At 36.8% G+C, this 13,976-nt stretch overlaps 2 protein-coding genes across 2 annotated transcripts; both read right to left on the bottom strand.

Moving 5' to 3' along the window:
* Positions 1-386: 386 nt before the first annotated feature.
* On the bottom strand, positions 387-13,478 carry LOC110057963 (uncharacterized). Its single transcript, XM_089294583.1, has 8 exons — positions 13,351-13,478; positions 12,846-13,020; positions 12,371-12,463; positions 11,600-11,674; positions 11,094-11,180; positions 9,824-9,904; positions 8,537-9,060; positions 387-2,286 (listed from the first exon to the last, which is right to left on the bottom strand). The coding sequence occupies exons 1-8, from the start codon at positions 13,378-13,380 to the stop codon at positions 1,552-1,554; spliced, it is 1,800 nt and encodes a 599-aa protein (XP_089150709.1). The 5' UTR covers positions 13,381-13,478; the 3' UTR covers positions 387-1,551.
* Positions 3,788-5,840, bottom strand: LOC110057944 (uncharacterized). The gene is made up of 3 exons (XM_020764552.2): positions 5,735-5,840; positions 5,144-5,264; positions 3,788-4,440 (listed from the first exon to the last, which is right to left on the bottom strand). Exons 1-3 carry the CDS (start codon positions 5,780-5,782, stop codon positions 4,259-4,261), a joined length of 351 nt encoding a protein of 116 aa, XP_020620211.2. The 5' UTR covers positions 5,783-5,840; the 3' UTR covers positions 3,788-4,258.
* Positions 13,479-13,976: the final 498 nt, after the last annotated feature.

The raw sequence follows: 13,976 nt of genomic DNA, 5'->3' as shown, positions 1-13,976 counted from the left end.
TCAAGAGACCATGATAGATCATGCTCTCTTGGACTGCATCGTTTTTCGCTCGATCCCTTACTAGAGTAACCAAAGATCAATCCTCCCTCTAAAATACAGATTGTAATCCTATTTAGATTCGAACTTCATAAACTCATTATCATAGTTTCAACATTATTGAAGTTACGGGGGACGTAGACGACCAGAAGAACCAGGTCCGTACAGGGGTGATCACCTCTATATTCGCACTGAAGGCCTTACATGTCTGTAAAAAATTTATCCTATTTCATTTGAAAAACAATAAGTTAATTAAGAGGATACCCAATTTTCCCTTACATGACATATAAGTTTTTAAGAAGTTAAGCTACGTCATTTTTCCGCGTATAAAACAAGAAGGAAACAAGTAATCCCGTCCATGAATGTTTAATTATTTTAAAAGTTGCATTACCCCATTGTTGCCGTACACTGTGTAAATTGTGAATATATTGCAAAATATTATGACCATAAAGGCCATAAGATTTGTAAATTTCATACTGTTCTCGTATTTACAGAACAAAAACTAATAGAACATAACAAACTTTCGGAACATAACATCAGTCATAATTAAGTAATTGGCAATTTTTCACTTGTATACTTAGCGTACATTATTCCAAACTTTGTGTAAAACAAAGTCAAACATTCAGCATCGAATTCCAAATTTATATACATTATTTTAAACTTAGTTTGCAAATTTCTTACAATATACTTGCATTCCAGGGGAACTCAATCGAATATCACATTCAGAGATGTTGCTAGAAGTAGTTCTAATATTATTTCCAACAACACATTGAACGAAATGTCAAATAACCAGACCTACGAGCTAATACTTAATCCTTAGAAATTTACAGATTTCTTACTATATTTGTCAAGATCGATATCATGATCTTTTATATTTGTACATTTTCTGAAAAGTTTCAGTTTATAATTAATCCCCTAATTTTAGAATTTTTAAATTGCACTTAACTTGAGCACTTTTTAAATTGCACAAATCTTTATTTATGATATCTCTATTTCCTAGGGCCCCTATGGATACCAGCCTTGTTGCTGAATGGGCTACCCTTGTAAAATAAAGTTACTAAAAAAAACACTCATGTTCAAACCATGCAGTGGAAGACTTGTAACAGTAGGCTACGCCTCTCATCAACCCGGCACTCTTTTCAGTTTATTAGTCAATCACTCACGGCTACAAGGTCAAAAACACTGTAGAGGACTATAGAGTGACGACTTAAACTCGAGAAGCGAATTACATAATGTACGTAAAAATATATCCCAGAGAGTTTTTTCAATGACTACTACATCATAAAGCTAAAACTAATTGAAAATGGTGGGACGGTGCTAAGCCCCTTTGAAAAGCACATGAATTTCAAGTTGCGAAATGTGGAATTGGTCACAGAAAGTACCCTTAGTGATCGAACATGACACTATGGCTGGTCAAAAGTCTAATACTAATTCTAAATATTAATGTTGAAGTGGTCATTGAACAAAACTCTCAAAAGAATTTTAACTATATGATATGCTTGATACAAGACATACTTATAATGCTTCATAGAAGCTACTCGTTTCGTTCGATTCAACAAGCACGCTGAAATCGAACAACTTTATCCCCCAAAATCCCGCCCCGGGGTCACAAAAACTCTCTCCTGTACTCAAAATTCTCTCCCTCATGCAACGAAAGTCCTCTCTCATTCCCTCTAATCCCTCTTTTGTTCCTTCAAATACCTCCCGTGAACCTTTAAAACCCTTCCCTTCCTCAGTTCCCCTGAAAACCTCCCCTGTTTCCCCAAACCCATTCCCTCCATCTGTGCCCCCGAATTCTCTCTCTGCATCCGACAATACCTCCTCTGTGGCTTTAAATGCTAATAGAAAACCCTCCCCTGTGTTACAGTATCCCTCTCCAGTACCCCTACAGCCCTCTGTTGTACCCCTTTGTTCTTCCATCTGCCCTTCAGACCCCGCCACATCTACCTCAACTGAACGAAAAACTGTAGATGGTGTAATTCCAGGCTTAGAGAACTTTGTGTTCCTACCCTCTGTAATCCTGCCCACTGGATCATAGCCAAGGATTGCTGTAATATCCATGACGAACTCGTATGTGTATTGTTTTCCTCGAGACTTCTCCATCATTGACTTTCCGTAATAATATCGAAGACCTCGGGACAGCTTTTTGAAATTCATGGCAGGCTTTTTCTTAAGCGCCCCCCCACAGTCTCGCAAGTTTATCCGGCTCCAGGATTCGAAATTCGTACTTCCGCTCTCTGGTCCATTCCACTACACGCTCGGAAGGTGAAGAAACGAGCAGCGAAAGAATAAACTGCCAAAGCTGCATTGGACCATTTCCTACGAAATGAAAATAAAAAAAAAAACTGTCAATTCAATTCAGAAAACAACTAAACTGACGAAGTAATGTGCCAGCAGTTAGCCAGATTGGGAATGGCAACCTTCGGTTAATGAACAAAGGCTGAACCGCATTACGTTGAGGAGAAGAAGAAGAAGGATTGCAGTATAAATATACTGTATAGCGAGGCTGGGGTGTAGCTCGCGCCGCTGGGAAAAAAATAAATTACGATACTTAATAAGCTAATAGAAGGAAAAGGAAATAATATATTTAGGTTTGGGTCACCAAATAGATTTTCAGCTCCTGTTCATTTTTCTCTTAGTACTACCTTTGAAACCTCTATATCAAAATCAAAGTATAAAAACAACTTTTCCCCTGTTTTGCGCAAACCAGCTCGGCAATTGAAATCCCCTTATCACGTACAGTTTGAATAATGCACAGCTCGTATTTTACTAAGTGAAATAGTATAACATTGACGGGATTCTCAGATACTCCGTAACCACTCTCTTCCCCCATGTTTTCTCCAATTTCAAAATGAAGCCAGCCTATACTGAAGTAGAGCGGTACCTTTTGTTTTACGCCGTAAAAAATGAGCGGTGCAAAGATATCGCCCGAAACCTCGTCTCTGTTTGTAAATGAAAACCACGAAAAGTATATAACCTTGACAGTAAAGAGCGACGACTTCTACTGTATAGCGCATTCATTATTTCTTTGTGGACAATACCTTACCATCATACATTATCCTAGGTTTGGGTCCCCGGTTTCGTTTTCCTCTTGAAACATCCTGATTATCTATAACCTCTGAAAAAGAAGAAAAGGTTACAAAAACTGCAACGTTAATATTTCATGTTATAAGTTCACGGTTTTGCTTTGAAAAACACGATGGCAACACCTATTTTAATATTAGATATAAGTTTCTTCATTGCACCAAGTTACATCCAAAAGGTAACCTGGAACCTTAGTTTTCCACCTGCTTAATTCTCTAATAATCTGACTTCATAATGCTGTCGCAGTTGACGAGTAAGAAATGAACGGAATAAATGTGTAAACATCGAACTGATTTTACGTTCTGTTTCAATGCCGGTTCCGTTTGCTTACCAAATAGTTTGTTGACTTTGTTCATTTATAGAACTCAGTGAAAACTGACTCAAATGCAACCAAAACTAACCAAATCTGTTTTACTCTAGTTTGTTTGTTTGTCAGTATTCTAAAATTGCAAACGTCACAAGAAAGTCGAAGTTCTTCATTACAAAATATCCACATTAAAAAAAATGTCCGCCAAAATTTTGTTGCCTTGGCAACATCAAATTTCGTAAACATTGACATCTCATCTCACCAAAGTCACCAAATCGTTCATCGATAAATGTCAGAAAAAAAAAAACACAATTTGTCCCGGGATAACTCTTGTTGATTATTATAAGTTTTGTAGGGTAGTTTTCTTTTTCGGAAATTTAAATAGTTCATGCATGGGCTTTCTCTAACCAGCGAAAAACTATCAGGCATGGCTGAAGAGACGCTACATTTAAGACTCGAACTTGAAATAGCGAAAATATCGTTCCAGAAAATAGGAGTATTTTTTCAAGGCCCAACCTCTCCATTCCCAATAAAATAATAATAATAATAATAATAATAATAATAATAATAATAATAATAATAATAATAAATTAAGATACCAGTGTCTGTAAAATTTAACGATCCCTTTGTTTGTGCTTTTCTGTTTGTTTTGTCCTGTTTTGTTCATTTGCTGTTTTTCTTTTACAAAAAAGAACGATCCATAAGATGCTATAAGATACTTGGTGACGGTGCAGTACTAATTTTGCAATGTTGTTATCTGCAGTCTCGACAAATTTTCTCTATATTATTAAGACTTGTAAAAGAGGTTGTAACGTTTATCTATAGGAATTGTCAAGAATATATATTTTTTTCTTTTTGGGGGTAAATTTCCCTCTCAAATAAATAAATAAATGCTGGGATGTCCGCGAAACAAAGAATCTTACCTGTATCAAAATCCAACAGATTTAGAAAATTGGTGACCGCATTACTTGTTGGATTTTCGATCTCGTTCAAGCTGTCCATGCCATTATAAGCTGAAATCGAAACAAAGCGAGACCGAATTAGTGTGTAAAGCTCACACAATTAGCCTGAATTTCAACAGTCATCTTCTGGTCCTTAATCCTAAACAAAGACGACGTCTTTCTCAGAAGTGACAGCTGCAATTCATTCTCACACTGTGAATGGTTGTGAAATCGCTCGAATGACGTTAACAATACAGTCATGACGTATGCTTTCTATTTTGCAACAAAAATAGAAAACACGGAAAAGTCTCTTCCTGTTTAAAAGGTCGTCGAAAATTGAAACTATTTATGTTAACTAGGCCGGCGCTGAAAGAAACTTTCGAATTTACTCAAAATTTATCTCGTGTCTTTTTTACGTGAAACGCTAATTGGTGCTGTTAGCATAAATTATGAGACAACTGAGTACTTGTTTAAAGTGGTAAATATTCATCATTATTGTGTATTTCATCTTAAAATACCACTATGATGCTAAAAATTGCCTTCCGTCCGCATTCAGGCCGAAAAAGCTCAATTAAAAGCTAAGAGAAAAACATTCGTTTGGGCTTTTAGTTTCGGCTATTAGTTTCTTTTCGTTGTTTAATAGACTTAATTTATAAGATGATTTTTATCTCTAACCGCTGCCCCACGGACTAAAACGTTGAGACAGTCGATCGATGGCAGTGAAAACATGCTAACTGTGATTAAGGTCAAAGCAAACCAGAAAACTGATTCTTACCTGTTTGGGAATCGGTTGGAGGGATTCGGTGTGCATCCATTTGTGGAGCTAATATCGGCTGGGATTCATTTCCTTTATTTGTAGCTCGTTCCTGCTGGTGCCATGATTGTGATGGACCAACCTGCAATAGGAAGGAAAACGAGTCAGAGAAGTTTATAGATTTCAAGCGTTAACAAAATCGTCTGGTACGTGCATAGAACACATAGTACAATGCCTGATTCGCAGACGGTCTGAGGTTGCTCGGCCAGTGCATGAGGCTAAAAGTTAAAAGTTTAGTCACTCAATGTTCGACAGTAAAGGCAAACTTTGCAAGTGTCTACAGTTGCTGCTGGAGTTGTGAAGCGTAGAAAATTGATTGACTAATGTAAAGCAATTAACGCTCTTCCAAATGACTCAATGGAAAATATAATTCCCAAATATCTTACGGGATCACTGTTTTGTTTCCTAGACTCTTTATAGCACATTGCATTGAAAGTACAGACCGCAAGTAGAAAATTGCATATAAAAATTCTGAATTTAAAGCGTTGTAATCTACAATCAATTTCAGACTTGCTGTTGCTGACAAACAAATAGACAACTAAGCAAACCTACCCTAGCTAACTGGACATCAGACACATCCAAAAGAACCTTCGATTTCATCCTCGTGCCTTTCGAAATTGTTTATCAGCGGGAGATTCGCTTGGCGTTATATTGCACTCGACCCCCATTTGAAATGACGTCAACGCATACGTCAATGTCACGGTTTGTTTGTTTCCAGAACTTGTTGAAGACTCCTTGGACGTAATTAAGTTCTATTTTTACTCTCAGTATTTCCGTTACCTTTAACCACATGACTTGTAACAGTAAATTAAATTCATGAAATTTGAAGTGGAATAAATCACGTTATAAATATTGACAAGATATAATGACAAAAAAAAGGCTGGCCTCTTTCACAGTCACCGATGAAAAGCGGTGACCTCGGCCCAAGATTAGTGGCAGATATTATGAGGGGCATGGGTAATAACAAGCGTGTTTATAATATAACCGTGGGCGATCAATGATAACAAGACACACAGGGGAAAAAGTCACGGAGTAGTAATTGAAAACGAAGATAGTTATATAAATTGTTTCAATCCGAAAAATGATCTTTTTGTAAAGGAAGTTTGATCTGGTTATTTTTCTTGTATTCGAATGAGAAGCAGTCACAAAGTTCTGCAACCACACAGCAAAATAATAATAATAATAATAATAATAATAATAATAATGATGATGATGATGATGATGATGACATATAAATAAAGTAATAATAATAATTATTATTATTATTATCATTATTACTTTATTTATTTGTCACCATTTAATGCCTGCACTCCAGTCGCTCAGCGAATTCTCCCTGCACGAAACCCCCCTCCAAAAAAAGCCTCTGCGGTGGAGAGAGAATCAGAGCTGAGATCATGCAGGGCCCAATTTTTCAATTGGGGAAAACTCTCTCTAGCGGATAAATAACTGTTGGATTACAATGGTATTCCCTCAATTATAATGTACACATACAGGTGACGTAAACATTGCTAGTTTTATAAGCAGGGCAGTTGTTCTTGCACAAAGAAGACACTATGAACTTTAACCGACGAAGAAGATTTGGATTTTTAGTGCTGGATAACAACAACTAGCTTTATTTGCATGATCATAAATACATAGTGTTGCAAAAGCTTTTATAAACTAAAACGAAGGCAATTATGATTATAGTGAACATACAATAAGGTTATAATATAGTGATCAAGTTACACTGGTTTGATTTGAAAGAAGAATATTCCGTAGATCAAAGCAAGATAAAATGAATTTTGCTAATTAAATATTAACATAAGAATCGTAGAGGTCACAAGTTCGCCGATGGCTGCTTCCGGAGAAAATTGTAAGATTAATAGAAGAAATATACGCCCAATTGCAAGCGAGGACAGCACTGTACGTGCGCTATCAAGTTGTTGCATGCGGTTTAAAAGAGCTAGAATACCAGATGTGCTACGCATTCGAGTGGTAGACCGTGGAGTATCATTTCATTTTTAACGTCTTATTTATTTATTTATTTATTTATTTATTTACTCAAATTCAATTGCACAGATGATCAAAACAAAAACAAAAACAAAGAATTAAATATATTTACAAGTATAAAAAGGAGATATCTGAGCAATTAGGCCAGTTTATAGAGAATTCTAGATTCCTTATTTTAAATAAACTGCCCGAGATAAAATGCAAAATTCATAGAAGACTAACATAGACAAATCGCAACAACAATTAGTGATCAGAAAACTATAAAAATTTATCCTAACTGATCTATTACTGAACAGACGCACGGCGTCACGCCCAATCTATCTGTGTTGTAATGTGAAGATGGCTATATTGAAGTCTCCCAACTGATACAGGAGTTTTCTAAATTAACATAGTTTGTTAATAATAGTAATCTAGTCGCTTATGCATGTGCACATTACACTGTTACTTTATTTTAGATTACCTGCAGTTATTCTCTATTGTTTATTTCTATCTTTTGTAATGTTGTTGTAAATTAATAAGTAATATTTAATGGATGTACAATATTTAATGGACGAAGTATTTAATGGATTTAACATATATTACAACACGTGTAGGATCTGGATACCAAATCTAAACGTAAGTAAAGGTATAAAAAAAGTTACAACTGATTCAAGTATCGAACCGCGGACTCGTATACGAAGTATACATGGGCAGGTACAACTGTTATTGAATTTTCTTAGAAAAGACTTCTTTAAAGCAACCTCGACAGAGTGCAAAAAGTCATAAGTCTTGTCGCTGCTTTCAATAACATATTGAAAATAATAACATGAAGTGCCAAATGCAACAAAATTCCCAAGCACATAGAAAGCAGGTAAATCTCTCACCCGTTTGTCTTATCTGATGTTATATGAATTCTGTTTCATTTTTAAATGTTAAAAGTTAAAACTTTTAACTACACGTAGTTACACATGGTACATGTGAAATAACATAGAGAGACTTCCCAATGACTGTACGCGGAAGAAACTAATTCGAATCACTAATTGCAATGAGACAGAAATATCTATCAATGAAAGTATTTAGAAAACTATGCAAACAACTCTTCGAATTCACTTATTGTTTTCTAGTCTCATTTAGTGAAAGAACTCTTCAACACCACTGTACATGTCTGAAAGAGTGCGTTTAGAATTTTATGGCTGCTCAATTTGTGAAAAAGTTTGAAATCTCTGATTGGGAAGATAATGCGGTCCGTTCGATGTCGGTGATCATGGGTTAATTTTAGATTAAGTTGGTAATTGCTACTTCAGGTTTGACGTACAGCCCTTAATAAGTCTCTTCTGGCTTTAGGAAACTTTTTGACACGCTTGATACAAGACGAACTTATAATGCTTCATAGAAGCTACTCGTTTCGTTCGATTCAACAAGCACGCTGAAATCGAACAATTTTATCCCCGACAACCCCGCTCCTCTACTCAACAACCCCTCCCCATTTCCGCTACACCCCTTCCACTGTCGTGCAGAATCCAGCACCTGTAACTCGTCTGATGGAAGAACTTCAGATGGTGGAAATACCGCGTTAGGGGGGTTTGCACTGCTAGCCGCACCCTCTGCATTCTCGCGCACTGGATCGTAGCCCAGGATTGTGGCAATGTCCATGACGAATTCGTACGTGTAATGTTTTCCACGCACTTTCTCCAACACCGACTTCCCATAATAATATCGAAGACCACGGGAAAGCTTTAGGAAAGTCATGGCAGGTTTTTTCTTAAGCGTACCCCACAGCTTCGCTAGTTTATCCGGCTCCAAGATTCGAAATTCGTACTTTCGTTCTCTGGTCCATTCCACTACACGTTCAGAAGGTGAAGAAACAAGCAGCGAAAGAATAAACTGCCAAAGCTGCATTGGACCATTGCCTGCAAGATCGAATTAAAAAACAAAGAATCAAGCTACTGGAGAAATTAAAAGGACTGGAATCAAAATATATTTGAAAGTGGTCATTTATAAAAGAAAACGTTAGTTGCAAAAGATTAACGAACGATTGTAATTTCGGACAAACAAAGTGTCCAAAAATATAACCGTCCGAAATATTTACAATACAGTATAAAACTTGGAAGTAGTTCCAAAGTTCTTAGTTTCCTTCATGGGCTTTATGAAGCGAACTCTAGTTGAGACAGCCTTGACATACGTAACAGCTTGATAGAAGTCGCGTTATTTTCTCGTCAGTGTATTCATAAAACCTTGAGACTGCAGTAAAACTATCGTTTTTGTCGATGTTGTTTAGTCTAATTCGTGTTTTGAAGGGGTAAATTTACTTTAATTATGTTACAGCGAAGTGTCAGCAATTCTTGTCAGAAATTCTCCCGAAATGAGTTAAAAAAAGTGTCCGAAAATTTAACGTCCCGAACAAAACTTCCGGAATTTTAACGTCCGATTTTTTTTCTTTTGCAAGTAATGTACGTCTTTTCTGGTAGGCCTCAGAATTCTCTTCAGAAAACATACATGTACTGATATCTCTGTTACAAATTATAATAGGATTGTCTTTCATACGAATGAATTTTAACAGTGTCTCTGAGACTTTCACAAAAATATCTCACTTCTAAGAAACAATACCAACGGTGAAAAGTTTAGGTTTATACTCAACCAGAAAGCCAGCTGACTTAAGTCATTTTAACGTACCATCATACATTATCTTTGGTTTGGGTCCTCGATTCCTTTTTACTCTTGGAGGTTCATCGTGTTCAACTTGATTAGCAGCTCCTGAAAGAGATCAAAAGAATAAAACATCAACAATTAACGCCTCCGAAATTAAACCAGAGAGAAACATTACTTCTACTTTCCCTGCGTAAATACTGAATCTTTGTAGGTTTCCCATTGCTTTTTACCAAGTTGTCCTAACAAAAAACCGTACAAATTTATATACGCTTGTATAGAGGGAGGCATGGTGCAGTATTCAGGTATTTTGGCCCAAGGACAACACAATGGCCCCGGCCTGAAAGTACCCAATAGGGTTTTTTTCCCTGCTTGATACGGGAATTAGCATATTTGAAGGCTGGGATTCGGGATTTTGAAGGAAAACGCGGCGAGATTCGGGATTGTAATTGTATGAACGAGACAGGGGATTTGGCATTTTAAAGAAGCAAGAATCGGGAATTCGAAATTTCACTTTAAAGCAACCGAGTATTGAAGTGCCTAGGTTTGCTTTGAGAGAGTCTGGCCCTAGACTGAAAAGAATCTTTTTTCATTGAGGTAAGGAAAATATTACCAGAATCGGGATTGTCGTCGGAATTACGGGATTAAGGGGAATTCTGGTCGGGATGTCAGTAGGAATTGATCATGAAGAACCCTCTCGCCCGGCGTCCAACCCCGATTGTTCGACATCAACAATGAGCGAAATTCTCCCCCACGATACCCGAACATGACAAAACTTTTTTTTTTATTATTTATTTTTATAATTACATTGCGTTCATTAAGTTACACCTACATTGTATATAACACTACCACACACTTCTACACTACATAGTAATTTACTTAATTACTTTACATACTACTTTTACATCCACATTGTATACTACACTACTTCACACTACTTCACACTACTTATACTTAACACCCGAAACGGAAATAAATCAATAAGGTTTACAACGCTTACAACACTACATAAGTTTTCTAACAATACAGAAAAAAGTGTGTATACAATAAATATTCAACAAAAAATATACAAATAAGTGTCTCTAATTGATGAGAGGCTTCCACTTTCCTTCGTGGATTTTAAGTCGGTTGTTCTTTATGGCTATAGATCGTTCAATGGATTCTATGTGATCTAATTTTATCATGAGATGACGCAATGATGATAAAATATTCTTCAGACGACTGTGGTAAATAACTAGCTTTCCAGCGATGATAATATGATTTAAAAGCAACCAATGAGACTGTCTGTTTTACTTGCCTGTTTCTAGATTGGGGTTCGCTTGTTTGTTACACCAAGCTGCATTTCGTTTGTAATTTGGTAACTTTCGTTTTCGCCTGGAGCCTTCTGTAAAAAAAAATAAATAAATAAATAAAAATGAAAAAGAATAACAAAAAATTAAATATCACAAACTGAGGGATTATGGCATCTATTTTCAAATATTTCAAGATTTTTTGTTTAGTTTTGTCTTAGGATCAGTGATTGGTTCAGAAAAACATTGTGTTTTCTTAGCCAGTCAGATGTAAGCGTAAAGAACCAATCATAGCTTCGTTTGTTCGTACTTTCCCGCGCTTGGCGCCGGCTACATGCTTGGTTTACAATTAACAGTCCGCAATCACTTTGCATTGTCCCGTCGCTGCACGTTTTTTTTTTTTTGAAATCTAAACTGAGTTAATTAATAGCAAGAGAGTGTAGCCTAACATATTTTTAAACATTTCTCAATGAGATTTAATTAGACCCCATCGTTAATTTTACTTCTCACATACCTTCACCTGGTGAGTGCGGTGCCCTGCCCTCTGACGATGTTTGGGGTACAACGCACCTTGCATTACTCAGATGTCCTAGCAAACAATAGAAAAAAAGAAAAAGAAATATTATTAGTGTAAATCTACTAGCGTTCTATCTCAAATACCGTTCTCTGATTCGCTCTCGATTTCTATGTGTGATAGTTGACTTGGGCTGCGCCCTCGTCAACTATCACGCGATAGAAATCTCCAGCTCATAATCTAATTGTTTAGTAGTCACGTAAAAAAGTCGCAGAGGTCAAATTTTAATCTTCTTGACAAGATGGGCCATTTACACCGAGCGACCTGTCCCCGAAACTTGTTGCAGCTTGCACTGCTAGTAACAACTTGTCTCCCTCGTTTGTAACAAACACCATTTTGTACTTTTGGTTGTAACACGACTCGCCCGAGATTCCTGAATTTGCTTGAAGGAGAGAGGGCCAGAACAGGACCACGTGACAACCCCAAGACTGTTCGGAAGAAAGAAACCATACACTGAGTTTCAGGCTCGATTTTCGGCTGGTTGTCGAGCCAAATTGATTTAGTCACTGAGCGTTCCGAGTGATAAACACGATTTTGAATAAAAGCGTTTAAGCGTTAAGACGGCGCTTTGTACATATTGTACCTAGCGAGGTATCGCACATAGAGAATTTTGAGGGACAGGGACAATGAGTGCGTCATTATCGACATTTTAATTCAAAAAAAAAAAAAAAAATACAACAACGAAATGAAACAAAACAAAACAAATCATACCTGGTTCGCACAAAAGACTATTTGAGACGTCAATCTGTGAATGTTCAACTCCATTCAAGCATTCCGTAATATTATAACCTTGCGTCATGCAAACTGAAATCGAAACATAGCGAAACCGATTTATTTAAAACAGCATGATGTCACCAATTGTTCCACTTTTTCGTTACCATGGTTACTCAGTTATAACCTGACAAAAAAAACATACTCTTTCACTTTCGAGAAAACCTTTTTAACAGCTTGTTGCTATAGCTAATTATGTTCAAAACGATCGAAGGCTTTCCAAGCCGAGTGTGATCCGATGTAATCCAGAGAGTGAAATTAAGATTTATCTCAAGATTTCACTTAAAGTTACCTTGTCAAAATAGTTATTCGGCCTTACTGATTTGAATAAACATTACGTCAAATCTATGTGGGTTGCACTAATTATAGCTAAGAAATGTCGCAACATTCGCACTCTTTAGTGTAATATGTTTACCTGTTTGAGAATTATTGACAGAACTTTGGCGCAAAATACTATCCCTTTGACAACGCCACATCGGCTGGTTTTCCATAACAGCAGCAGCTTGCCTCCGAGGTAAATTTGCCTGTGAGTTTAGCTGTTGATGTGGCATTTCTTGATGTTCAGATTTATCTAGCAGAAAGTTCATTATCTGCGAAAAGGTCCACAGATATACAAACGTTATTACTGTAAAAGCAGGCTAATAAATCATGTCTCGCAAATTTATCAGGATTAATGTTTCAGATTTTTGTTAAAAGTCGTTTGCATGAAGTCAGTTAAGTCAGAATGTTTTTAAAAGTCAGTTAGCGCTAATAAATTTCGCCGGATAGAACTGTAAGTGACGAAAATCTAACTCTTGAATCGCGACATCGGCAGGTTGAGATGATCCAAAATATGCGTAAAAAAATTCATTTGTGATACAGTGCATTCAGTTACTTGCGTTTCGGTTAATTGCAAACAAATATACTACAAATAAACTCACCCTTGTAAACTGGACATTAGATCCATCCATAATTTCATTTGTAAGCTAAAATCGGATGCATGCGAACGTAATTCATCAGCAGCGAACAAGCTAAAGTCTTTCGTTCATTTACTGAAACCAGCATCGCGTGATGTTATTTAATGGAGGCCCTTGAAGTGACGTCAAAACATCTATGACGTAAGAAAAAAATCAACTGTCACGGCATTCCACAACGTGCACTCGCCAAAACTACTTCAAAACCACCTGAGACGCGGGTAAACCGCAAAGAATACAACACGGCAACAAGGTGAATCAATTTTATTTGCAGGACATTTCATTTTATACCTTTTGAAACAAAACCTTTTAGTTCCCGTACAAACCCTTACAATGGCGTCTTTGTACCACAACAACGTTCGTATAACTGAAGTTACGTTCGGGTTTACTTCGAATTCGTGTCGTGGGCTTAGGCCACCTAAATGAGCACGATGGTCTACATCCAACAATCGTAACGATCACTGGAGAGTAATTTCCATGTGATTGCAACAATCGTTGAACATTTTTACAGCCATCGTAGCCATTACAAAAACACAAAAGCGAGAGGACGTGACTCAACATCCACGTGCTCGTCTGCATGTACGCCGCAAACT

The sequence above is a fragment of the Orbicella faveolata genome, unplaced genomic scaffold (genome assembly GCF_042242905.1).
Source record: "Orbicella faveolata isolate gen_17 unplaced genomic scaffold, um_ofav_v1 contig_25, whole genome shotgun sequence".
NCBI classification, from domain to species: domain Eukaryota; kingdom Metazoa; phylum Cnidaria; class Anthozoa; order Scleractinia; family Merulinidae; genus Orbicella; species Orbicella faveolata.
The sequence above is the reverse complement of the archived record's forward strand: the minus strand, read 5'-3'. Positions and strand labels throughout refer to the sequence as shown.

Coding starts and splice junctions, on each gene's coding strand:
- LOC110057944 (XM_020764552.2), bottom strand. CDS start 5,782: ATGAAATCGAAGGTTCTTTTGGATGTGTCTGATGTCCAGTTAGCTAGG. Junction 5,265..5,734: donor CTGATGTCCAGTTAGCTAGG/GTAGGTTTGCTT, acceptor TTCCTATTGCAG/GTTGGTCCATCACAATCATG. Junction 4,441..5,143: donor TCCAACCGATTCCCAAACAG/GTAAGAATCAGT, acceptor TTTCGATTTCAG/CTTATAATGGCATGGACAGC.
- LOC110057963 (XM_089294583.1), bottom strand. CDS start 13,380: ATGGATGGATCTAATGTCCAGTTTACAAGG. Junction 12,464..12,845: donor TGTCAATAATTCTCAAACAG/GTAAACATATTA, acceptor TTTCGATTTCAG/TTTGCATGACGCAAGGTTAT. Junction 2,287..8,536: donor AAACGAGTAGCTTCTATGAA/GCATTATAAGTT, acceptor CCGAGCGTGTAG/TGGAATGGACCAGAGAGCGG.